The following is a 27,488-nucleotide window of genomic DNA, read 5'->3' as shown; positions in this document are numbered from 1 at the left end:
GATATCCACCTTCATAAGGTACTTATGGCTTCACACTTCTTTTTTTTCTTCTTTTCAGCGAGGCTTCTCAGTCTTTTATATTTTTCCTTGCCATGAGCTGCTCTTCGGCAGTACCTTCACTTGCATTCAGATAATTCAGTCGTTTATATATCTTGTATCTTCGAGCCTATATAACCAGTTCTTCTATTCCTTCGTGTTTGCCTTATCATCCTCGTAAATGACTTTATCAACCTTTATGGCAAGTATTAGCATTACTTACAGAACTTAGGATATTCCTATCCTTAGCATTGTTGTATTCGAGGTTATACCCAATAGTTGCCTTAATTCGGAGCGAGGGGCTCCCTGTGGGGTTATTGATGAACAAAAGATATCATGCCCGCATCACTTTCATCTTGCCCTTTAACTAACATGCATCCTAACCGTAGTGGTGAGCTGACTCGCTTTGTACATTCCGCTCTCATTTTCTTTAGGGATTCTTCTCTTCTCGCCCTGGCCATTTCTATTTCCTTTAGAGCAATCACAAGCTCCTTGTTAAGTGTGAAATTGGATTGGATTGATCTTTTTGTTATATGAAAAGGATATACTCTTTATTGGAGTTGATAGGAGTAAAATACTCCTATATCTAGAGTCGTTTCCATTACGTTTTGATACATTTTAGCATGTATTTTGAGGTGTTTTGGTGCCTTATCATATGTGTATGCATTTCAGGAGCATTGGAGCGTAATGGAGACTATTTGGCCCAAAAAGCAGAAAGAACCGGCAAAGAATCAATTTGGCAAAGTCTTGGAGCAAGAAAACGGCAAAGAGGCATTTTTAAAGGAGGTCACGATCTGGACCTTGAGGGTCACGATCTGGACCAGACATGAAAATAGTACCGAGAGGAATGCTCTAAGGAAGGTCACGATCTGGACCTGAGGGTCACGATCTGGACCAGTGCAAAATTAATTCTCAGCTTTCAAATTTCAAAGGCTCAAGACTTAGGCCTACTTCCTTATTTGGCCAAACACTCTTGTAATAGGCTGTCTTTTATTACCTTTCTAGGAGTACTATATAAACAACTTTATCTCTTCTTTTAGGATATGTCTCATTAGTGTAGGAGACATCAATTCTTAGTGTAGTTGCAATTCCTTTTTCTCTCTACTTTTAGAATGAGATCTACATTGTTCTTGGTGTTCTTCATTTAATTTTCAGATTTTGTAATTTGAGTTTTATCTCCATTAATGCAAGCTTTTGGTTTTCTATCTTCATTATCTTGTTTATGATATTGCTTCCCTTCTTGCTTAAGGTAATTACTCTAACTTTTATTATGTTTATTGATTATTGGTTAGTATTTAATGCTAGATTAGTGATGGTTGGCTAAACCCCTTGTTTGGGGGTTGATATGAATCCTAGTTAATGCATGATTGGGTTAGGGTTTGGGTTAGTTTGTTTGTTCTAATTAATGCTCCTAAGGCTTGCTTAGACTTGCTACCTAAGTATTGTTGTTAGATTAAGATTCATTTTGAGAAAGGGTTTATTAATTGGAAAGAGTTAATTAGATGTTTAATTAGTGACACCATGAGAGTGGGTTAGTAATTAAGTGGTATTTGAGTTGTGATTTATTGTAATTGCTCTAATTGTGTTTAGTGCTACGAGAGTAGGTTAAGCTTGATTAGTTGTGGTTTTGTAGCTCTTTGAGACTCGAGAGAGCGGGATTTGCGATTTAGAAACGCTCGGCCCTCGTTTTATGACCCTAGACCCGAATACCGAGAATGCATGACCTAAGTGTAGTATCGACCTCCAAACCTTGTTTATCATTTGATTTATCGTAATTGTTAATCGTTCTAGTTTTTATTAATCGTCAATTTAATTGTTAATTGCTAGATTAGTATTAGTTGTTTAGTTGTTACTAAAAATCATTCCATTTGTTGCTTTCCGAATTTAATTTCACAATCGATTTCATTCACTTTAAACCTCTCATCTCTGAGGGTTCGACAATCCGGACTTAAAGTCCACTTTTATTACAAGTTGGTGAGTAAAATTGCCAACAGGAGTCCAAGCTCACCTTTGATTCGTCTGTTAGCTCTAGAGCAGAATAAACCTCTGCAATTTCAGTATTTCAAAATTCGTCTAAATACACATGCTTAGCCAAGTTGAGCAAAAAAGTGCGAGATCGACAAAAAAAGGCAAGAGGTTAAATCGATAAAAAAATAAAAATTTAAATACGCGATAGAAAAAATATAGTTAAAATATTATAATATAAAATAATTTAAAAATGAAATAACCTATTTTCATATCCCTAAATAATACCATTTTGATTATTTGGTCCTTAAATTAAATTTGTCTTTTTCTAATTCTTCAATTTAGCGAAAAACGCATTTTCATGTACCTAAATGACAAAAATGACGCCGTTTTTCATTATAAATTTTACTTTAACGGCGTCATTTTTATCATTTAGGAATTTGGAAATTTATTTCGCTAAGTTGAAGGACTAGGAAAAGATAAAATTTAGTTTAAGGACTGTTAGCAAAAAGCCAACTCGTAGTACTCGACAAGTCAAGGTCGAACCCACAAGAACTAGAGGTTTAAAGTGAATGAAATACGCTTTTGAAGTTCAATTCGGAAAGCAAGAAAAGAGTTTTTTTTATTAACACTACAACTAAACTCAAACAACTAATCACTTAACAATTAAAAAAAAGTAACAACAAACAAATAATTGAGAAATAAGATCAAATACCATAATTAAAAACGCCTAAGTGTTGCCTAATCATGCCAATCGAATCGTAGGATAAATAGGTCGAGTCTAAGGATAATGGTTTGGATCAAGCTATTCGAAGGTATCAAGTCCGCTCTCTCGAGCCGGAGGTTGAAAAAATCGTTACTTGATTAAAACACTGAAATCTAACTCACTCTCGCGCAATTAGATTTCGATAGGACTAATCAAGCCGATTGATTCGCAAACTACACAATCGCACAAATCCTAAATCACTCTCGTGCATCTAGGTTCCGAGCTAATGCTAACTAGGTCCACTAATTTAACTCTCGTTCTCATTAATTGAGCAATAACAAAGATTAAGGGATCAACTTAATTCAGGCATTAGGTTCAAACTAGCACAACAAACCTTAATCCAAAAACCCCAAAACCTACTCACCTATTCAACATACATGGCAATCACAAACAACCCCTAGACTTAGGGATTTAGCCAACCATAGTTAATCTAACATTCATCACAAGATAATAATTAATAGACATATCAAAAGTAAGAAGTATTACCTTAATGAGTAAATAGAATAATAGCATGAACAAGATAATGAAGATTCAATAACTAAGCTTGTATTAAAGATGATATTAAACCCAAAATCTGGAAAATAAAAGCTTGAAGCCTTCAATAATGGAGGAATCTCCAAGAACAAGCAAAAACAAAAAGAGAATAATCGCTAGAGCATTAATTGTTTCTACAAAAGGAGGATTAACCTAAAATGTGACATAAGGTGCCTTTATATAGTAAAACCCAAAATGAAAATAAAAAACACCATATTACAATGTTGTTTGGCCAAAACTGGAAGTGGGCCAAGAGAGCACAAGAACCCAAAAGAATTTGAAATGCTGAAATCTGGAGTTTCTCGATCGAGAAGCTTCATTAAAGTCAGCTTCTCGGTCGAGAAGCAAGAATTCCCAAAAATCTGTCAAATGGCTATACTTCTCGATCGAGAAGCCAAGGCTAATTCTGCTTCTCGACCGAGACCATGCAGAGGGAGAATTCTTTCGATCTTCAATTCGCTCTTTGCTTCAATCCATATTCCGACTTCCACATATCATCGAATCTTTGCTCTTTTGGACTCAAAACCCTTCACATACGCTCCGTTTATCCTGAAACACTAACACATGTAATAAGCGATATAATCAATAGAAACATGCGATAAAAGTATACAAAGCGATGCAAAAGTGACTCGTAATATAGGAGTATTTTACTCCTATCAAGGACTAAATAATTAAAAATGGTATTGTTTAAGTATATGGAAACAAATTATTCCTTAAAAATTAAATAATATGTTTAATCTTTTCATATTAATTAAAGAATTTTAAAAAATTATATCCGCTCTTTTTTAATGAATATCCACTCTTTTATAAATAGGAGCGGTTTATAAAAATTTAAAAATTTAAATTATTGTTTGATGGACTCTTTCATCGCGCTAGAACATAAAGTGATCCTTTTCTAGCAAATTGAAAGGATTCTTGATATAAGTATTTTTCAGTTCTTGAATTGAGTCAGAGTTCAGCAGAAAAGGTTGCGTCTGTTTTGTGTAGTTTTGTTTTTCTTTGATTGGATTTCAATTTTATCAATCAGTAATTAAAAAGTCAAAGCGGACCGGCTGGTTGAGCAGATCAGCCGTCCGGTCCAACTGACTTAAAAACCAATAATTGAGTTCTACTGAAATTGTACCGGCTGACCCGGACTGAACTGGTGGTTCAACTGATTAAACCATAAATCAAATCTAAACTTATTTTTTTATATTTTATTTAACGGTTGAACCGATAATTTAACTAGTTGAATTCAAAATCCAATAATTTCACCGGTTCAATTTTGCAACACTTCTAACCGTAACCTGAAAGAGAGTCCGAAAACCAAATGTAAGAGTTAAAATATTTTACAACACTTTTTTTATGAACAAAGGATCATTTCATACCTCAACTTAGCACAAAATATCCAAAAAGCCCAAATTCATAAAATCGGTTCACTTTTCTCCTGTATTTGGCAAACCAGATTGATTTCACCCCTCTTCTACCTTTTCCCACTCTCACCTGTGTTTGAAACACACTCTCTTAAAAAATATAAGTCCAAAATAATCCTTATTTTTCTTAAAATTCTCCAAATTAGTACATGAAATTTTTTAAAATAAAAAACAATTCCCCATTTTAAAAAATTCATATATTAAAATATTTTTTTAAAAAATATATAGGAACTTTTGTGTACTTTTTCCATCTCCAACCTCACCAAAACTTCACCTACCGCCGTCCACCCTAATCCGCCGTCGGCCACCTTCATATACAGCCTCCGGCCCCTGTTCTCGTCTGAGAACAGTGGTCGGCAGTGGGAGGGTCTTCGTAGGTGGCTGGTAGTAAGGGGTTCAGAGGTGGCCGGCGGTAAGGAGGCTTTGGAAGTGGTCGATGGTGGATAAGAATGGCTGTCGGAGGTCGGAATGAAGTGGAGAGGGAGTCAGAATGGAGGCGGGTTAATTAAAATTATTTTAATTATAATTAAATAATATTAATTTTAATTAGGTTTAGTATTAAATTAGGGTTAATTTGTATTAAATTTGATTTATTTTGGTATTAAATTAGACTTAATTTATATTCAATTTGGCTGGAATAGAGGGCTAAATTGATCCGATTTTGATAATTGAAGGGGATGATTATCTCACAGTCTTTGGGTTGATTTGAAACGTCTTTGCCAAGTTAAAACAAAAGTGATCCTTTGTTTTTTGTTTTTTTTTTTATTTGTTTGAATGTTCTTTTTACTTATAAAAAGATAAATTCATTAATGAAGTGAAGAGTTATCAATCAAGTCCCATCCCATCTGTCAATTGCGTTTAAACGTATTGTTTATAATGACGGTTAAAAGAAATTATGACTCAAATCACTAGCCCCACCTACATAACAGATATTCTATTGATTTTCTTCCCTATTTTCAGTAAAATGATGATAGTTACCGAGTGAAGTGATAATGTATAAAAATATAATCTTTATATTAAAAAATTATATTATAATTAAAAATACATTAACAATTTCAATTAATTTTAATATATTTTATTATCTAAAATATATTGTTTTACAAAATAAAAGTATTAAATTTCAGAATTTTATACTAATTATTTTCGGAAATAAAAATAACAAATAAAACTTGTAATTTAATATGTATAACAGTATAAGTCATAGTACCCTTGAGCAATGTCTTTCAATTAAATTAATTTTTTAATTAAACTTTTTCAATATTAATTTGAAGACAAAAGTTAGAAGGAAAAATATAAATATTATTTAAAATTAAAATAAAAAAACTAAATACTTTTTCAAAATTAAAATAAAGAAATAAAAACCACTAACATATATTCTAAAGGCAGAAAGTATAAAAAAAACTTGTTAGTTTTTCTCAAAAGTACTGATCAACCTTTTTACTTTATTTGAGCACAATTAAGCCCCCGTATTTTTAAAAATAAATCCTTTTATTTTACTTTTGGGACACTTATCCCCTCAAATTTTTGATAAATATTTTAAATATTAAAATTATTTTTGAACTTTTTTCCTGTATGATTATGAGAGACATGTCAGCCATTAACGAGTGTTTCTAATAATATTGGATGGAAGCGGTTATTTGTTCTATTTGAAAACAAAGAGAGTTTAAATATATCCCAAAAAAATAAAAGGGTTGATTTGTATTTTTGTGAAAACTATGAGGATTTTTTTTATACCTTTTGCCTATTTTAAATATACATAAAATTATAATAAATGATCATAGCTATAATAAATAGACATAAAATTATAAGTCATTTATTTTTAAAATTATTATATAATATTATTTTAAATATTATACATCCTTATTTATATTATATCAATACAAAATAAAATAAAATACTTTTAAAAGGGTCATTTAATTTTAATTAAAATGTCATACTCTCCTTCCGTCCTATTTTATTTGTCATTTTCAATTTTTTATGTCTTAAAAACTTATTTTTTTAGTTTTAATGTTAATTTTAATATTAATGAATATGATATATAAATTAATAGAGAAATTATAATATATTTGACTATATTATATTTTAAGATAAATAAATATGCACTTGTACTGTTTATATAGTTTTAATATGTGTGAGAATAATAGGGGGTTAAAAGATCTAGTGGGTCCTTTTTAATAAAAAATCGTAAATAATTGAAAGATGTGGGTCCTGTATGTACAAGCCTCAAATTATTATATATCAATACCTTCTGAAAAAAAAAGATTGTTAATGTGTTATAAGTAGTGATCTTCTGCGATCGAGTGTATATTAGCATATTTGAAAATATTTTGGAGCGCAGTTATACATCTTGGAGTGCGAAAATCGGTTTCCTAATTTTATTATTTAATTTTTACTTTATTGAGTTGTCCAATCAAGTTTATTAGTAAGAAGAATATGAAATAGTCATACTGTGCAGGCTACAGCTGTAGAGCTAGGTAGGGCTGTGCAAAAATCAAATGGAGCAAAAAAATCGAAACGAAATTTTGATTTTGATTCGATTTTTTGTTAAAATAGTTTGATTCAGTTTTTACTAATTTAGAAATTTAATATTCGATTTTCAATTTAATTTTAGATTCTTGCAAACTAAACTGACCGAATAATCAATTTTTTTTTAATTCTTTTTGAAAAAAATAAGTTTATTATATTTATTTATACTTTTTTAATATTTATTCTTTAATTATATCTAAGATATAAGTTAACAAATTTATTATAATAAATTAATATACTAATAATATATGTAAAGTTATTATTAGCCAATAATTTATTAATTTTTTTATATTAAAAATTAGAAAAAAATAATTTTAAAAAATCGGTTTAAACTGAACTGAACCAAAAAAATTTTGGTTTTTTTAATTTCGTTCTAAACCAACTTCGGTTATTTTGAGTTTTCACCCAGTTTTGGTTTTTGGTTTTTTCGGTTCCGTTCCAAACCGACCGATTGCACAGTCCTAGATCTAGGTAGCACGAACACTTCTTTTGGTTAACGTGTCCCATTTTGAAAATGTTTCGGACACTTAATGTTTCAGACACAAAACTTTATTTTTTATATAGAAATTTTTAAAATAACACTGTTTTGCCGTGTTCGAGTGTCCCTTTCTCCGTATCCGTATACCTAGCTGTAAAGTTTAGAAAATACAAAACCTATTAATAATTATCTTTGTACTTATTTTGTGTGTTTTGTCTCTTTTAGAAAAAAAAACATACTATTTTAGAATAGAAAGCTTGATCTTTTTGGAACAATTTGATATTTTTATTAGAGATTATAATTTTATAGTAAAGATAAATATGCTATATAAATATTTTAAACCTATTTTAATAGTATTTATATTTATGGGTTAACATAATGTATATTTTAGTATTTTTTTATTAAACTGAATCTTACACTTCAATTCGTTTCTTGATTCATAAAATTGAAATTTTGATTCTCGAGCGAATTCTCAATTTGACATCTATGATTATGACCAAAACTTTAAATTATCCTTTTTAAATTCAAATCTTTGCGCCTTTTATCAATTGCGACCAACGTCCATATTAACTCTTTTTAGAAGTTAGACAAAAAAAATTAAAATTTGGGCATAAAAATTTGAATTTGCAAATGAAATTCAAAATTTTGATCACAATTGCAAGAAAAACTTTCAATTTGAACATAATTATAAAGATTTAAAAATTTGGTCATAAAAAATTGTATTTGAAAAAAATACTTCGGCCTTTCTCTTTAAAAACAAAACATACTTTGGCCTTTTTGTTATTGTATTTTGTTTTGTCAAAAAGCTGTAATTTTGACTTTGTTTGGATATTTGAGTCTAACTCAGGGGTAAAATGATACTTTATCCAGGTCTTTTCATAGTCATTAAACTTATATGGTGATCGATATATATTGCAAGATTTTGCATTGATTACTTGCTGACGTACATGTGAGAAAGCAATCTGCCATTTCCTTATATATATATACTAATTATGGTAAAGTCAAGGTGAAGCATCATTAATTACTTAAGCTATTGAGATTAGAATGAACCCATTAATGGAAGCTAGTCGTGCAGGAAATATTGATCTTTTGTATGCTGTTATTCGAGGAAATCCAAATGTTTTGGTGCAATTTGATGGCATTCCATTTGCAGATACTCCACTCCATGTATCTGCATCTAAAGGGCATATTCCATATTCCATGGAGATTATGGAACTAATGCCATCACTTGCTACCAAGTTAAATCCTGATGGGTTTAGCCCCATCCATCTAGCTTTGCAGAATGGGCATGATCAGCTGGTGATTCGGCTAGTAGATAAGAACAGTAATCTTGTCCGAGTCAAAGGGAGGGGAGGCATAACTCCCTTGCATTATGCAGCTGAGAAAGGAAATCTGCAACTCTTGACTAAGTTTTTGTCTGTTTCTCCAAAATCAGTTGAAGATGTTAATGTTCGTAATGAGACTGCTCTGCATATTGCATTGCGATATGAAATGTTCGAACCTTTTGATTTTATTGTTGCTTGGCTTTGTTTAAACTACCATGAAGAGGCTTGTTACTTGGAGAAGAAGATTCTCAACTGGATCGATGCAGAAGGAAACACTATTCTGCATATTGCAACTATCAAAAAACAACTCCGGGCAAGTTCACTTATTATTGTTATAAGTTCATAGCTTTCTATCTTAGTACATCAATATTTTTTTCTTTGAGAAGAATAATTTATAATATAAAGTTTCAGAATTTCGAAATGGTTTTAAAAATGGAAATGAAAATGTAGGGCTTAGTCAATTATATGTGCAACATAGCTAATTAACATTATATATTTAGAGACAGATGCAACTGGATCATTCATGTAGTATAATTCCTCATATTGCAAATATGATAATGGAGCCCTGAAGATTAAAAAAATGATGCAAACCAATGCTATATGTTTTTATTGTATATTTAGACACTATGCTAACTTTTGCTTGGGATGGTGTTCATAGTTTGTCACCTTGCTACTTAGGTGCAAAGTTGATGTAAATGCAAAGAATGTTGAAGGATGGACTGCTTTGGACTATGTTCAGGATGAAAATACGAATGAGATAAAGGATTTGCTATGCAGTGCTGGAGCATTAGGCGCTTCTTCAATCACTATCATTGATAAATATGCACCTTTGCTTAGGTGTGATACTTATTATCTGCCTTTAATTATATGTATATTACATGTTTTTCTTAGTGAATCCCATTTGACTCGTAAAATTTTGAATCTTTTGGTGTATGTATGACATTTTTGAGTAACCGAGTTAAACATCCGATCATAGTTTTTACTAATTTAATATTTTTGTGGAAGTTTAAATGATCGGATGTCAACTCAAAAGTATTAAATGTCATATATATCTGAAGATTTACAATTTTACGTGGCGAACACCAATATCTCATTCTTTAGGATTTAACATCATATAACTACTCCGCATAATTTTCACTCATCAGAAAAGACCAAAGGTTGAAGATGGCAGCCCAACTGGGAGACATCGATGCGCTGTATTCAACCATAGAAGATGATCCACGCATTTTGGATCGCATCGATAAAATATCATTTCTCAACACTCCATTACACATAGCTGCATCCAAAGGGCATACTGAGTTTGCATTGGAGATCAGAAGGCTAAAGCCATCATTTGGCAGGAAGCTGAACCAAGATGGACTTAGTCCTTTACACTTGGCCTTTTGCAAAGAACATTATGAAACAGCCAATCGGCTGATTGCTGAAGATGAACAGCTTGTGCGTGTCAAAGGAAAAATGGGTAAAACTCCGCTGCACATTGCAGCTGAACAAGGGAACATGGCTTTTCTTATAATATCTTTGGCTGCTTGTCCTTCTTCCATTGAAGATGTGACTGACCATCAAGAAACTGCTCTACATATTGCATGCAAAAATAATAGGATGGAAGCTTTGCGTGCCATTTTTCGCTGTCTTCAGTATGCTGGGTTTCGTATGGTGATAAATTGGCCTGACTCTGAAGGCAACACCGTACTTCATATTGCCAGTCTTAAGAATCAAATTTGGGTAATTACTTACTTCTACTTTAGTTTTCCTTCCTTTAATATGTCCAACCTCCTCCCGAATTTGAATGGTCACACTCTAGACACGACACAGTTAAATGACGTAGCGTGAAAAATAGGTTCATATCATAAACATGATTAAAAATTATGTCATGTTGAGTTAATTTTTTCTAATGCCTTTTAATTATGTTTGTGTTTGTTGCATTATTTAAAATTTATTACTTACTTTTATTGATATTAATGTCTATATTGTATAATAGTAAATAAACTTTTATACTCCCTCCGTCCCACTTTAGAAGTCCCATTTGACTTTACACACAGATTAAGAAAACATTAATTATTCTTGTCTTTTCATGTTTTTTCATGTTTTGCCCCTATTAATGATAGTGGAATTTTCCATAGAACTCTTGTAAGATGACTAAAATAAGGGTAAAATAGGGTATTCAATGGAAAAGTACTCTAAAAATAATAATGGGACTTTTTAAATGGGACATCCCAAAATAGAATATGGGACTTCTTAAACGGGACGGAGGGAGTACTATTTATATGAGTGAAAACGCGTTATGTTAAATAGATTAACCCAATAATATGTTTAATTTAACATGTATTTATATGTCGTTTTGTGTACGTAACTCGTATTATAAACATTCATGTCGTCTTTAGTTGATATATTAAAGATGATTATAAATCGAGTTGCGTTTATATTGAGGTTAATCATGTTTTGTGTTTACTCTAATAGAATATGTTTATGGCCTGCAAAAGCCTAGTTTATTCCTACCACAAATGACTTTCGTACGAAGGTTTTAAAAACTAGTTGCTATCATTTTTTTTATTTATATCTTAATTTGATATCTAAACTTCAATTCGTATCGAAGTGGTACCAAAAATATAATTTTTTAAGGAGATAGTACCATGTTACTTTTGATACGATATGACAAATGGATGAGATTTATTTGAAATTAAATTACTACGTCGATCGTCAGCTGGTGTGGGCCTTGCATATATAGCTCTATATTCTTAGAATATATTATCATCAATTGCCTCATTGATCTAAAAAATTTAAAGTACTTTGATATGAAATGTATATTAGATTTCTAATACTGTAATAAAAATTAACTTTAAATTTTATAACCAAAATGTAAACATAAGATAAATATTTGATATTAAAACTTTTTTAAGCCTGCATATGTATTTGTTAATGTATTTACTTGTTTACGTTGCGATCTACAAATTGCAGGTGGTCAGGTTTTTAACCCGCGGTTTACCCTCAGCTTTGCGCTCCGTTTGTGGTTCTCTTATTCGTACTTTGTTCAATTGTTCAAACCCTTTTAGTAACATTGGCTATGAAGTCACCTTGAAATTGTTTTTGAGTCTAAAGAACTTCCAGGGTTTAACAGCTATGGATATTCTACAGCAACAGGGTCGCATGCCCATAACGGAAATCAACGCTATGCGATCATTTGCTGCGAAAGATGATAAATTTATTGACCTCTGCATTGCAGAGTATTTGAAGAGAAGGAATATGCCAACTACTGATGAAAGGGCAATCGATTCGGGCCGTACAAATTCGCAAATCTCGGATGAAAATCGCTCTGGAGCTATCACAGTTGCTGTATTGATTGCAGCAGCTACATTCCAAGCTGTTCTCAGCCCACCTCGCGGCCTTTGGCAGGGTGAGCCTACTTCATTTTTCTCCAACGGAACCAGCATTTCAAATGCTTCTGCTATAGTTCAAAACAACACTCCGAATAAAATGGTGGGCACTTCTGTGATGTCTTGCATGGAATGGTTTTCCTTTTCTATATTAAACACCGCAGCGTTTTGGGCATCAATAGTGAAAATTAATCATCTTCTTTGCGGTGGAAAAAGTAACATTGCTATGCTCCTATTTCCACTTGGTTTTTGCTACACCGCTGCCATCGTTTCTATTGCACCACGTGATCAAGACGACATTGTTGCACCTATAAGTTCTTTTATCATCATGTTCGCAAGTGCCTTGCTCTTTTTGAATGAGTTTGTGAAGGAAAGTCGCATCCGTAGATGCAAAATGATATTCAAGATTTTCATATCAAATTTTACGAAGCCGGCACGATTGATGTAAGCTCTGATTTTGAATGTGCAATTGTAATGGAGAAGTACTGGTTTTGTTGTTAGTCCATCTTCGAAGGACCTATTTGCTACAATTTTATGGTTTGTTTAATTAATATTGTCTTTCACTTTATTGATACGGTGGCTATGATTCAGGGCTCAAATTTTACTAATTTGAAACCCTCTTTTGTGTTTAAACTCTCATTAAGAACAAATGATTTGCATAATAGTTAGTTCTGCTTCTAAATAATAGGTATCGTATTTTTATCCGTCTAAAAATCTCTTTTTTGAATATTATCATCTTCCGTGGTTTAGAAATGAAGAGTAAGGTTGCATAGTAGGTTCTCTGATATGGTTTTGAGAAAGGAGTTAAAGAGAAAATTGTTAAAGATAATCCCACATTTCCAAAGAATGCAAATATAAATGAGTTTATAAGTATAAATGTTTAATCATTCATTAACTAGTTCTAGTTATTAGTTTATGGTTAAAGATAATCCCACATTTCTACTCATTTTGTTAATCTATTATTGCAATTCTACAAAACTCCTATCAATATAGTTTCCGGTTTCGGTCCTCTTTTGTTTAAATGTTAAAATAATTGGATTTTAGAGCCTTTTACATGTTCTAAACCATTCATTTAACAAGATAAAGTATAAAAGTGGGGTTGATCGCAAATTAAATCATAAACTTTTAGTGTGATTTACAATCACAATATAAACTTTGAAATTTATAAATGTCAGACACTAATTTTTATTTTTTTGACAAATTAGAACATCAAACTTAAAAGAATAATAACATAGATATTATAACATAAAGAGGTAATGTCATAAAAGTTAATCAACTTTACACGTTTTTTCATTTTAATCGCGCTGTTTAAAAATTGTCATTTTTATACATGAACTACTAATTTTTCTCATATCCATACACCATTCAAAAATCCGGTGAAAATTGATGAGTTGGCAACCGGATGGTGACATTGCCATAACGAGCCGGATAGTGACACGTCAGCAATTTTTGCCGGATTTTTGAACAGTGTATGTATTTGAGAAAAATTTATAGTTGTTGAATGAAAATGATGATTTTTAAACGTGATTAAAATGGAAAAACGTGACATTACCCCCTAATATAAAAGCATGTCAGTTTTTTTCTGTTAAATGATTGGTCGGTGTTCTAATTTTTGACAAAAAATTAAAATTTTTGATATTTTCAAGTTTTAAAGTTTGTATTGTGATTGCAAATCACTCTAAATTTCATAATTTAGTTTGCGATTAAACTCACTAAAGTAAAATTTTCCAAACATAAGCAAACTAACGAGCCTTTGGCTAGAGGTTTCAAATGGATAACTACAAAAATATCCTATGTAATAACCTAAATTTTTGAGATATTACGTGAAGTGCCACGGGGCATTATCGTAAAGATTAAGAACGAGAATATCATATTAAGATTGGAAAATAAGGACTTAGACTGAAGCGGGTCTATTGGAATTATCGTAAAATAATAATTTTAATTGAAAATTATTATGCGAGCAATTTGATTTAATCGAGATAAAAAGGGAATAAAATACAATAAGTTGGAAAGCCAGAGCTAATAATATTCACGCCAAGGTCCGTGAAATATTATTAATAAATGATCGTCAAAGTTTTGTAAGTATACAAAATCGTTTTAGAAGATAGTTTGACGATTAGTTAAGAATAAGGGTTAAAGTACAAATTAGCCACTTTAAGGATTAAAGTGGACTTTTAACCACAAACTTCAAGAGGAAGTTGTGTTTTACTCTATTTTCTTAAGATAAGAAAATAATATCGATAAAGTTGTTATCAATAGTCATTAAAATGAAAATTGGACGAAAAAAATGAGAAAAAGTGCAAGTTAGCTCAAAATTTTTTTGGCCAAAATTGCCAAAATAAATTATTGGAAAGTGATATTATAAGATACGAGACTAATGTTATTTATTTGGAAAATAAATAATACGGAATTTATCGAGAATCGAATGATTAAAGGATTAGTGGACTAAATCGGACGAAAGAAAAGTTAGAAAATGAAGGTTAAGGAGGTGACAACTTCAAGGACCTAAGTGGACTTTTAACCCACTTATTATCATCATTTATGAATGAATAATCATTCATTCAATAGAGAATTTTCAGCAAAAAAGAGAAGAATCCCGAAACTCTTCTCCATTTTTCACCCAAATCTTACAAATGCCATAACTTCCTCGTTTCTCAACGAAATTTAGCGATTCTTGCGGCCACGGAACGAGGAAACGATTATCTACAGATCTATGGATTCAATTTGAGGTAATACAATCAAATATGTTCGAGGTTTAAGCTGTGAATTTCGGGATTTTTAGCTTTTATGAAGTTAGTGTTTAATTGATTTTGTTAGGTGTTTATAAGCTTGAATTGGAGCAAATTGATGGTGAATTTTGGAAGCTAAACTTTTGATGATGAAAAATACCAATCAAGGTGAGCATGCTCTGCTTTTGGATTGATTTTGAATTGATACTATTGATTAAGTTTTGTTGAGTGAATTGGATAAGAAATGAACTTAGGATTCGGAAATTGCTTGAGTTTAATGATGTGTTGTTATTGATGATTAATGAATGAAATTGAAAGTAAAGTGTAGTAGGGTTTCGGCCATGAAGCTAAGATAGGGATAAGTGATTCAAATGATGATTAAAGACTTGGTTTTGAGTTATTAGAACTAAATTATAATTGAAATTGATTGATGAAGTTTATTTGGAAAATGCAATGAATCATTCGGTCTAAGTGTGAGTCATGAATAAGTGAATTTGATAATGTTTAAGTCATGAATTGCATATACTTAGGAGGTGTATAGGGGCTGTATTGTGTTGTTGTTAGAATGTGGTATCGATAGATTAGCCTCGTTATGTAATAAGCTGTGAATTGAGTCGATACGCACAAGTTGGCGTTTGCAGAAAATGTCTTGCAAAACAGCGATATTGTAAAGGCAATATCTCGGGCTGTATAGGTCCAAATCAAGTTCCGTTTATTGATACGGAAACTTTAGGATATTAACAATAATTGTCTAAGTTTGAGTTTTTGTTGAATCAGACTCTAGGATGTTCATTTTGGACAGAACATTTTATTGTGCAGTTTGCCCTGCACTTGTAAACAGCTCCAAGGAAATAACTTATGAGCTTGTTTTCGACACCTTCGGGTGCGTTTCATGGTCCGAGACCTAAACGAAAGTTGTAGGCGAGGTTCTAAACTTTAATAATGTCAATTTCGTTTAGGGGTCGGACTATTTTAAGTAAGCGGTTTCAATAGCCGAAGTTGGCTAGAAACATAATTTTTGGTTAAGTTAATAATAGTTAGAATTTTATTAATTCTTGCTATTATTATATTTGCGTAGATCGGACGAGCGACTATCGACAAGGTTTGAGGCAAACGGATCGAGATATCGTCATAATTATTTGAAGAATTTGGATAGCAAGTGGTGAGTACACTTTGAAATACTATATGGGTTATAAGGCAAACCGGTTTTTGATTTGTGAATCGGAAATTTAAATTCTTTAAAGCGGAAAATAGAATTTAAAGACACAAGAGATTTAGAGTGGTTCGGATCAACTCACGATCCTACTCCACTACTCAATCTAAGATTGAGATTTTAGAATCCACTAAATGGGATTGTGCTTTATAGATAAGCACCAACTTTACAAAGAGATTTCTTAGAGATAATCTCAAACTCACAATTGATTTTTCAAGGATAATCAAGAACCTACAAGGGTTGAGTTTTTCCAAAGCTAAACTCTAACTCACAATGATTAGGAGTTTCCAAGATTACTCCAAAACTACAACAAAACTAAGTGATTTAAAAATGTATGTTTGTTGTTTCAAGGTGTGTAAATCATTAACCTTGAAACCTTGCAAATGGGTTTATATTTATACCCAAAGCAATCCCCAAACAAAGCACTAACAAACAAAACAAAAAAATGATCTCTGCACACATATCGCCCCCGTGATGCATGGATCACGGGCGAGATATTTGAATGAGACAAAAACCTTCAATGGCTAGAGCCACGTGTCAATGCTTCATTGGGTCTTCAAAAATGTATCCGTTGGATCTTCAACGGTCTCATTTATCGCGCCCGAGATGTGTTCGTCGCGCCCGTGATTCGTTCCAACGGTCGACTAGGGTTTTGTCAGCTCGAATATCGCCCCCGTGATATTTGCGTCGCCCCCGTGATATATATCGCCCCCGAGATGGAAATCCATCACGGGCGAGATATGCTACTGGACAGCTTTCTACTCAAAAACACGATTTTTGCTAGAGAGCTCCGAATTGACTTCCGATTGTTCCTATACACTAATAAACATGATTAGATCACTCATAGTTGATTGTCAAAGTCAAAACAAAAGGAGTTTGAAAGGACAAAGGTCCAACAATCTCCCCCTTTTTGAGTTTGACAATCAACATGCTAAAATGACTAAGTTAAGTAAGAGTCAAATTGATTTTGGCTCCCCCTCACTTTATGCACAAAGGATATAAGCAATTTATAATGCATAAGCAAGAAATTTTGAAAAAAATACTTAGTAATTTGAGCATGGAAACTTCTCCCCCTTTGTCAAGCACAAAAAGAATCAAAGCATGTATAAAACATAGACAAAGGAGCTAATTGAAAGAGGTTTTGAAACTAAATAGAGATAAATCTAAGTTTCTCCTTCAATTGAGGCGCTTAGACATTAATTTGATATGCATCAAGTCTAAAGACTCAATTGATTAAACTAATTTGATTTAAATGATCAAAAATAGGCAATAATTCCTTAATTGAATTATACCAAGGCAAAGTCCAAACATTAGAAAAAGTGTTAAAGCATATCAAAACTTTTTAGGAGAATAAGATTTGAAAAAATTGATTCTCCCCCTTAAAACAACAATTTTGGAAAACATGGCATATAAATTGATACAAATTTTACCTATCTTGCCTTTTTCCAAAAACTTCCATTGATTATCCACCTTATGATTTGAGATTGGTTTAGTGGACATCACTTGTACCTACAAAGCAAATCACTTAGGTACCCAAACAACTTTGGGTCCTTGAAAGTTAATGCTAGAATAGTTCAAAGGAATTAACCTTAATTGAACTTTTCTCACATAGCAATTAGTATTAGTGTGACCATATTTCATGCAATAAAAACATTGAGTACTATGGTTCACATTTGATTGCATTTGAGGTGGCTTGGCTCTAAAGGTCTCATAAGAACAAGCACAAGCATGGGAACAAGTTTGAACATGAGAAGATGCATGAACATATGAGTTCTTTCTAGTCTTCTTGTTCCATTTATGGCTATATTGAGAAGCATAACCATGTCTCAAGGGTTTTGTACCCTTGTTGCTCTTAGCCTTTTGAGTCAAGAATGGCTTAGGCCTAGGAGCTTGAGCATGCACCTTCTTTGCCTCAATTGGTTTGACCAATTTAGGAGGTACTTCTATAGAAGAAGTTTGAGGCAAAGTGGACTTCACAAATTTAGTCCCATTGGAACTAGAAGCATTTTGATTGTAGCCAAGTCCAAATTTTATGGTTGGGCATATTTGAGATACAAGAATTGAATCCAAAGTTGCCTTCCCTTTTTGAAATCTTGAAAGTGAATCTTTTAATTCAAGAATTTCATTCTTTAGTTGATCATTTTCCTTAAGCAAGTTATCAATATTCAAACCTTGCTTAGGGATAGATTCTAAAGATGACTTGAGAGCTTCGTTAGACAATTTAAGCTCATGAAATTCTTTTGTTAAAACAATCATTTCATCTTTGGCTTTAGAAGCCTCATTTTTAAAAAATAGCATCTTGGATTTATAATCACCACATTTAATTACTAGTTCATCAAGCATGCTATACATATCATCATCATCATCATGAGCATCATCATCAACAATATCATCAATAACATTATCAACAACATCATTTTTAACATTTAAGCATGCATCATATGATTCAACACCAATACCATCCCAAGATAGAAAAGATTGGGGGTTTACCTCTAGTGTTGGTTCCTCCTCAAAAGACATGAGGCACAAGTTGGCATCATGGTGGCTATCTCCATCGCATTGAGAATCGCCATCCCAAAAAGTCTTGGGGCCTCCTTTTGAACTCTTCCTTGAAGAGGAGGGTCTACCATAATTGCCATTTTCCTTCATCTTGAGCTCATTTACTCTCTTTGTGAGCCTCAAGATTTCTTACTCATTGCTTTCCTCCTTGTTATCTTCTACAATGGCACTTGTTGAAGCCTTGAAAGCAATGCCTTTCTCCTTTGCCATTTCGGCTTGAATGAGTTTGATGTAGGACATCTCATGAAGAAGAAGCTTCCCAATCAACTCATCCGTCCTCAAGGTGGATAAATCATGAGTTTCAATGATGGCGGTAGTCTTAGGTTGCCATAGAAGAATAGGAAGGGATCTTAGGATTTTACCATTGATTTCATTTAGCTTGAAGAATTTCCCAAGTTGCTCAAGACTATGAACAATCTTAAGAAGCCTTGATGTCATCATCCCCACATCTTCATTTGGCAAGCCCTTGAAGCCTTCATACTCACCAAGAAGCAACTCAAGCTTCTTACCCTTGACTTGTTGTGTACCTTCATAGTAGCTCTCAAGAGTCTCCCACATTTGCTTGGCACAATTCAAGTGTTGAATTCTACCTTGTTCTTCTCTAGAGATTGAGGAGAGGAGAGTAGTAATGGCTTTTCTATTCATGCCATTCTCCTTGACTTGCTCTATAGACCAATCTTGTCTCTTCAAAAGAGCTCAATTTTTGTCACATGGAGGTGTCCATCCCCTTAGAAATACACTCCATAGATCAACCCCTTGCATATCAAGATAATTTTCCATCATATATTTCCAAACTTTGTAATTTGAGCCATCAAGAAAAGGTTTGAGAGTGATGAAAAAATTTTCGGTTGTCATTTTTGATCGAAAGCTCTAGCAATTAAGCGAAAAGAAGAGCACCTTGCTTTGATACCAATTGAAATACTATATGGGTTATAAGGCAAACCGGTTTTTGATTTGTGAATCGGAAATTTAAATTCTTTAAAGCGGAAAATAGAATTTAAAGACACAAGAGATTTAGAGTGGTTCGGATCAACTCACGATCCTACTCCACTACTCAATCGAAGATTGAGATTTTAGAATCCACTAAATGGGATTGTGCTTTATAGATAAGCACCAACTTTACAAAGAGATTTCTTAGAGATAATCTCAAACTCACAATTGATTTTTCAAGGATAATCAAGAACCTACAAGGGTTGAGTTTTTCCAAAGCTAAACTCTAACTCACAATGATTAGGAGTTTCCAAGATTACTCCAAAACTACAACAAAACTAAGTGATTTAAAAATGTATGTTTGTTGTTTCAAGGTGTGTAAATCATTAACCTTGAAACCTTGCAAATGGGTTTATATTTATACCCAAAGCAATCCCCAAACAAAGCACTAACAAACAAAACAAAAAAATGATCTCTGCACACATATCGCCCCCGTGATGCATGGATCACGGGCGAGATATTTGAATGAGACAAAAACCTTCAACGGCTAGAGCCACGTGTCAATGCTTCATTGGGTCTTCAAAAATGTATCCGTTGGATCTTCAACGGTCTCATTTATCGCGCCCGAGATGTGTTCGTCGCGCCCGTGATTCGTTCCAACGGTCGACTAGGGTTTTGTCAGCTCGAATATCGCCCCCGTGATATTTGCGTCGCCCCCGTGATATATATCGCCCCCGAGATGGAAATCCATCACGGGCGAGATATGCTACTGGACAGCTTTCTACTCAAAAACACGATTTTTGCTAGAGAGCTCCGAATTGACTTCCGATTGTTCCTATGAGTTCCTATACACTAATAAACATGATTAGATCACTCATAGTTGATTGTCAAAGTCAAAACAAAAGGAGTTTGAAAGGACAAAGGTCCAACACACTTTAAATTACTCGTCAATATTCATAAAGCCGCGTATTTTCATACGAAAGGCTATATGAATATTTATATATTTGAAATGTATGTTTGCAAATGTACTACGTATATATGTTTTGAAATACCTGTTTATCGTATTATGTTATTTTCATAATAACATAAATAAATAAAGAGAATATACTTATTTAAATACCGGGGAAGGGTAAAGCTATACAATATGAAATCGGAAATCGAATAAATTGCAAGTATCGAATCAAATATGAATAAGTAAATATAGTACATTCCGATATGTACTATCAAACATAATAAATACCCATACGTGCATGTGTTATAGATGTATGCTTGTAGATTGTAATGTGCATGCCATGGTCCATAAAGGATCAATATAACAGAACGAAAAATACAAAATCAACTAGTAAACGTAAAATGAGAGTTGTACTATGGTACACCCAATAGTAAGAACTGGGATACAAGGTTGAACTCGGTAGAATTATCCCGAGACCTGTATCTCATCCATTCTCGATAATAGTCCTTGGGACTCATACGAAATAAAAAGTAAGTATACATCGAGAAATTGTACGAAACAAGATCGTGAAGCAATACGGAACAAACTTTCCTATTAAATGTCAATAGGAATCATATGAATCGACAATTAAGTTCAAAAGACTTGCAGGGTGCAGAGTCCGAATGCACTCGGTTGAACTATCTCGGGACCTGTGTCTGGTGAGTAACTCGGTTGAACTATCTCGGGACTCGCAAACTTAATAGCTTAATTCAATTTGATTTCTCTTAAAAAATAAAAATATGGTTCACTCGAGCTAATGAAAAAAAAAAAAGAGTGTAAAATCATATTATTTTGTAGTACAGTCGACCTTCTAATAGTTAATATTCTATAAATTAATAATTCTAATAATTAATAGAAAATTGAAAGAACCAACTTCGTTTCACGTTGGATAATTAATAATTCTATTATTTAATAATTAATAAAATTTAAAATATATTCTACATGAATATTAATTATTATAGAGATTTTTTTAAAGAAATATATAACAATTGATGATTTATTTGAGGCAATACTAACCTTAATTCATTAAGTGGAAGTTAAAATACCATCAAATTATGACTTTCTTATTCTTTTGAGAAATTTTAAAAGAAGTTATTAGATAAACAAATTAAAGTAAGTAAAGTATCTCTAATATAAAAAATATTAAAAATTATTTTACTTTATAAATACAACTTTTTAATAATTATTTATAGGTTTGATATCAATTGATATTTTTTAAATTGAATATAAAATTGTTTCTTTTAAATTGAGTGATTGTAAAGTGTTTTTAGCTAGTTTTTTTATAATATAATATTAATGTTAGGTCTATTAATATAGATGCTTTAAAATATTTTTTTAAATTTTTTTTATACAAATTCAATAAATTAATAATTAATAATTTTTGATCCAGCATGTGTATTAATTATCAGAAAGTCGACTGTAGTCTCCAGCATTTTCTGAAAATCTTAAACCCAATTCATCGCAAGTTCGCAACGGTATTATTCTCTAGACAAACATATTTTGCCACCACCATCTCATTGCATGATTTTATGTCCTTTTTACACTATCATACACAGTGGCGTATCCAGAAATATTTTATAAAGTGGTCAAAATTATATTGGAATTTTATAAGATGAATAAAATTGACAACAAATAAATTTTAAGGTGGGCAAACTATATAATTTAAGGTGACAAAATCATATTTTTTAATTCCATATCAACAGTTTTTAAAGGGATTTAAAATTATAAGGTGGGCAGTTGCCCACCAAACGCTCTTCCTAGGTCCGTCCCTGGTCATACAATAAACATTCTCCCTCCCTCGTACTGCCTTTGTTTCTTATTTTAACTTTTTTTTTCGCCCCAAAATTGTAAATATATTAAAGAAAAGATTTATTTATACTCTTGATGTTTAAGCCAAGACCAAAATTGGACTCTATGTTTAATTTTGGCGTAAATACACCTCTTATGTTGCAAATCTGTCCTACTTATACCCTTATTTTTAATAGGGTTAAATAATGTAAATTTTTTTTCATACATAAAATGAGGACATGGCTAATACACCTAAACACAAATTTATTTATGTTCTTAATATTTACTCAAAAGCCCGCCTTAGATTAAATATTAATTTAAATTATTTTTTCCATAAAAATTGAAAGACGTTTTCCAAAAAAATTACACTCTGTAACTCCGAGGAGTTCATCGGAACAAAAATTAAAACAAAATATCGTAAGTAATATAATCAAATTATAACATGATTTAAATCTTTATTAATTAAAAAAATATTAATTCCGCCACCACCGCACTCGTCCACCACCGCCATTATCAGACTCGTCCACCACCGTTCATCCTTTTTAAATAAACAGTCATTGTTCATCTTCAAAGAGGATGAACGAGATTCACCCTTAAATCATAAACATCATTATTTGGTAACTTTTAAGAAATATCGCCTAAAAATTGTCTGTAATTTTTAGTTCAGTTTTTAATCCTTTTCGGTTTTTTTGGATATTCTGGTTTAGTGTTGAATTGATGCTGTCTATAACTAGAATTTTTAGAAATACTTAGAGATGTATTTTTGATATGGAATTTTTATATGTTCTTGTTTTATGAGTTTAGTTTGTATATAAAAATTTTCAGAATTTTTCATTATTCTGATATTGAGATAAAAATTAAATAGCACCTAGTGCTATGTTTGCAAATTGTGTAAGGCTGCTGCTGTAAGTTAATTATTTGAGGACCTTAAACACATTAGTTTGGCCTAATTTTTGGTATACACTTAAAAATATATGTTATATAAGTTCCATAAAATTTTCAGAGAAGAATATGGCTATTTGATAGGTTAATTGAATAAATCGTTGGCTGTAGTCGGTGTAGGCAGTCGTGCTATGCACATCGATGGTTATGCGGATATGTGTATTATCATAGAAAAATGGAAAGAAATGGTTTGAAATGAATTGAATAAGTTATTAAGAGATGGCTTGATCGAGGTGTTCTAATTATGTTAAGGATATAATTCGGTATCAATAGGTTAGTCTTGTTGCGTAATAAGTTCCGAATTGAATTGACGTTTTGCATAAAATGTCTTGCAAACAGCGATATTGCAAAGGCAATATCTCGGGCTGTATGAGTCCAAATTAAGTTCCGTTTGTTGGTACGGAAACTTAAGGATGTTAAATATAAATGTCTAAGTTTAATATTTTGCTGAATCGGATTCTAAGCTACTCGTTTAAGGCAGGACATTACGTCGCGCAGAGCTGTCCTGCATTTTCTGGACAGCCCAAAGTATTAACTTCGAAGTTTCATTCCGACATCTTCGGGTGCGAATTTTATTCCGGGACCTAAAGGAAAGTTGTAGGCGACATTCCGAACTTTAAGAATGTCAATTTTATTTTGGGGTCGGACTATTTTTAGATAAGAGTTTTGTTAGTCGAAGTAGACTAGAAAAATAGCTTTTTGATAAATTAGTTATACTTAGAAATTTTATTAATTCGTAGCGTTATCGAATTTGCGTAGACCCAAAGAAGCGACTATCGATAAGGCTCGAGGCAAACGGATCGAGATATCGTCAAGCTTAGTTGAAAAATTTCGATAGCAAGTGGTGAGTACACTTTAAATTACTCGTCAATATTTATAAAGCCGCGTATTTTCATATGAAAGGCTATATGAATATTTATATATTTGAAATGTATGATTGAAAATGTATTATGTATATATGTTTTGAAAACGATTGCTTATGAATTATGTTGTTTTAAATAATAACATGGTTATATGAAAAGATCACGAATGTTAAAGTACCGGGGAAGGGTTAAACAATATAATGCGAAGTCAAATATCAAATAATATACGAGAAAAGTATAGTATATTCCTATATGTACTATTATTCATATACTTATAAAAAAACATAGTACGTTCCTATACGTACTTTTAATTATAATGAATACCATGTTGTGCGTATGTTATAAACGTATGTTCTTAGACTGTATTGTGCATGTCATGGTCCATAAAGGATCAAAAAAAACCAACATAAATCATCGAAATGATAAATACATGAGATAAGAAAAGTGTACTCTGACATATTCAATAATAAGAACTGAGATATAAGGTGGAACTCGGTAGAATTATCCCGGGACCTGTATCTCATCCATTCTCAATGATAGTCCTCGGAACTCATACGAAATAAAAAGTAAGTGCGATACATCGAGAATCAATACGAAACAAGATCGAGACATAATGTAAACAAACACTCCTATTAAATGTCAATAGGAATTATATGAATCGACAGTTAAGTTCAAAAGACTTGCAGGGTGCAGAGTCCGAATGCAGACACGAAGGTAACTCGGTTGAACTATCTCGGGACCTGTGTCTGGTGAGTAACTCAGTTGAACTATCTCGGGACTCACAACTTGGGATTAAGTAGTGGCATGAGTAACTCGGTCAAACTATCTCGGGACTGTGTCACATGGTTGAAGGTAACTCGGTTGAACTATCTCGGGACCCAACCATAAGGATCAAGTCACAAGAGGAAAAGAAGAATGCCATGAATTTCCTCAAATTGGTTACACGTCATCCCTTTAATTAAATTTATGATTCACACGGCTAAGTTTCATTTATTGATATAGTTTTAATTTAAATTGGATTCATAAATTAACTGTAGAATTGGGAATTTTTTAATGTATTTCTTATCAGTTTTTGTATAAATACTTTTCAAATATATAAATTTATTATGTTGTCAAGAAGAAAAATATGTTTGTTCTTCTAAAATTTATACAAATTTTATATACTTTTATAGAATTTTAATAAAGATGACTACCAAAAATAGTACTTCTCAAACTCCATTATATATATATACATGTATATATGAACAAGAGATCACTTTACTCATTCACTTGGCACAAAGTATCAAAAGCGTCTAAACTGGCAAAATCGGATCACTTTTATCCCAAACTTGTCAAAATAGGCTCAAAAAACTACCTATGCAGATGTGATATTATACTTGAAAAGTCCGTTTTAAAAATATAATAATTTATTCTAATTAATTATAACTAAACTCTAATTAACTATAATTAAACTCTAATTAATTCAGGAGCCTTTTTGATCATTTTTTAAAATATTTTTTTTGATTTTCGGCGAGAAGGAGGCTCCTCCTCGCCGGAAATAAGTGGTCATTTGGGTTGTCTCAGGCGAACCCACGCATCTAGATTCGCCTCAGGCGAACGCATATGCAAATGTGGCGAACACAGAGGACGATAGGTTTGCCTCAGGCAAACCCATGAAGGAGGAGCATCAGCTCCTCTTCTCAGGCGAGGAGGAGCTCCTTCTCACCTGAGAACGGAAAATTTAATTTTTTTTAATTAAAAGTATAAAATATCGGGTTAATTTATATAAAATTTTAAAATAAAAAGGATTAAATTGTGTTTTTTAAAATTATTAGATATTAATTTAAAATGTTAAACAAAATTAGGACAATTTTAAATTTTTTGCCATCCAAAAACCACTCTGGAAAACAAAACTGCTATCAAAATCGAAGAGTGAGATAGGTGAGAGCGAGGAGGGGAGTTTTTATACCAAATTTGATAAGTTCAGGGTAAAAGTGATCATGTTTTGCTAATTTGAACGTTTTTGATATTTTATGCCAAGTTCAGGGGGTAAAGTTATCCTTCGTTCATATATATATTTTAAATATTCTATTTTAAAAATATCTAGAATCCACATTAATTATTATTGCAACATTCAAATCAATCACATTTTAAACGGCTCCATCAAAACCTGAAATCTTGAACCAAAACTGGCGCTAGAGAATGAGAGTGCTAGATCCGAAACCTGTATCAAGCTTATAAAATCATAATAAAAACTAACATATGAATTAGAGAAACAAGTCATAAGAAAATTAGCCTCTTAAAGAATCTCACATCGTCCAAATACAAGACAACAGGCTGGGAGGTCTATAAATAAGCAACGAACCAGCCTAACCGGAGGTACGGAAAACCACGCATTAATTAATACTTATTCCTACTCTACTAATAAACCACTGACTTAGGCATCAGAGCAAATACGGGGTCCAACAACCCGTATCCCCCTTGATTGTCGTACCTCTCCTTTCTCAAGATCCTAACATCGCTAAAGGGTTTGCTGGACCAATGTCCGACTTACCAGATGTATCATTTGGCGCCGTTTATGGGAACCAAACCTCACAAAGAAAAAAACAAATTTTGGTGACCGGATACTTTAATGACGGAAATTGACAAAAACTCGGCAAGCCTCGCGGCCAAGGAAAAAACAACCCTACTTGAGAATCCGACAAATGACCCTGATGGGAGTCCGCATACTCCATCGGGCCACACCCTCACAAGTCGTTCCAGTATATTCTTCCAAGGGTTCAGTAGTCCGAATTGCTTTCTCAGAAAGAATAAGATAGTTGTAGTCAAAAAAGAGTATTCTTTAACAAGACATGATGATATTTTGAGCTCGTTGCTGAAGGATAGACGAATTGCCTTGGGTCATGGAGACGTTATACCACCAGCTGGTGAAATGGAAAGGACTATTGTGGCAAGATAGTACCAAATAATTGTGCGGTGTTCAAAAATGTGATCCAAAAAACGATCACATATGAAAGATTAATATTCCCAACTAAGAAAGAAACCGATACCGAATGTATCACAACCAAATTTCAAGCATGC

General features: G+C 32.4%; 1 protein-coding gene and 1 long non-coding RNA gene across 3 annotated transcripts; both read left to right on the top strand.

Annotated features, from left to right (window-relative positions):
• Positions 1-8,743: 8,743 nt before the first annotated feature.
• Positions 8,744-12,943, top strand: LOC126660051 (ankyrin repeat-containing protein BDA1-like). Of its 2 annotated transcripts, none has more exons than XM_050353376.2 (4): positions 8,744-9,355; positions 9,701-9,879; positions 10,188-10,764; positions 11,998-12,943. In XM_050353376.2, exons 1-4 carry the CDS (start codon positions 8,762-8,764, stop codon positions 12,859-12,861), a joined length of 2,214 nt encoding a protein of 737 aa, XP_050209333.1. In that variant the 5' UTR covers positions 8,744-8,761; the 3' UTR covers positions 12,862-12,943. The 2 variants fall into 2 exon arrangements, with proteins under 2 accessions (XP_050209333.1, XP_050209334.1); XM_050353377.2 differs by having other exon boundaries at positions 9,171-9,355; positions 9,721-9,879.
• Positions 12,944-14,967: 2,024 nt separating this feature from the next.
• On the top strand, positions 14,968-17,488 carry LOC130014927 (uncharacterized). The gene is made up of 3 exons (XR_008789721.1): positions 14,968-15,142; positions 15,231-15,310; positions 16,221-17,488. It is a non-coding gene; the product is annotated as an uncharacterized LOC130014927 (long non-coding RNA).
• Positions 17,489-27,488: the final 10,000 nt, after the last annotated feature.

The sequence above is a fragment of the Mercurialis annua genome, linkage group LG8 (genome assembly GCF_937616625.2).
Source record: "Mercurialis annua linkage group LG8, ddMerAnnu1.2, whole genome shotgun sequence".
In the NCBI taxonomy this organism is placed as follows: Eukaryota; Viridiplantae; Streptophyta; class Magnoliopsida; order Malpighiales; family Euphorbiaceae; genus Mercurialis; species Mercurialis annua.
This window is presented reverse-complemented; position numbering and strand designations above follow the sequence as displayed.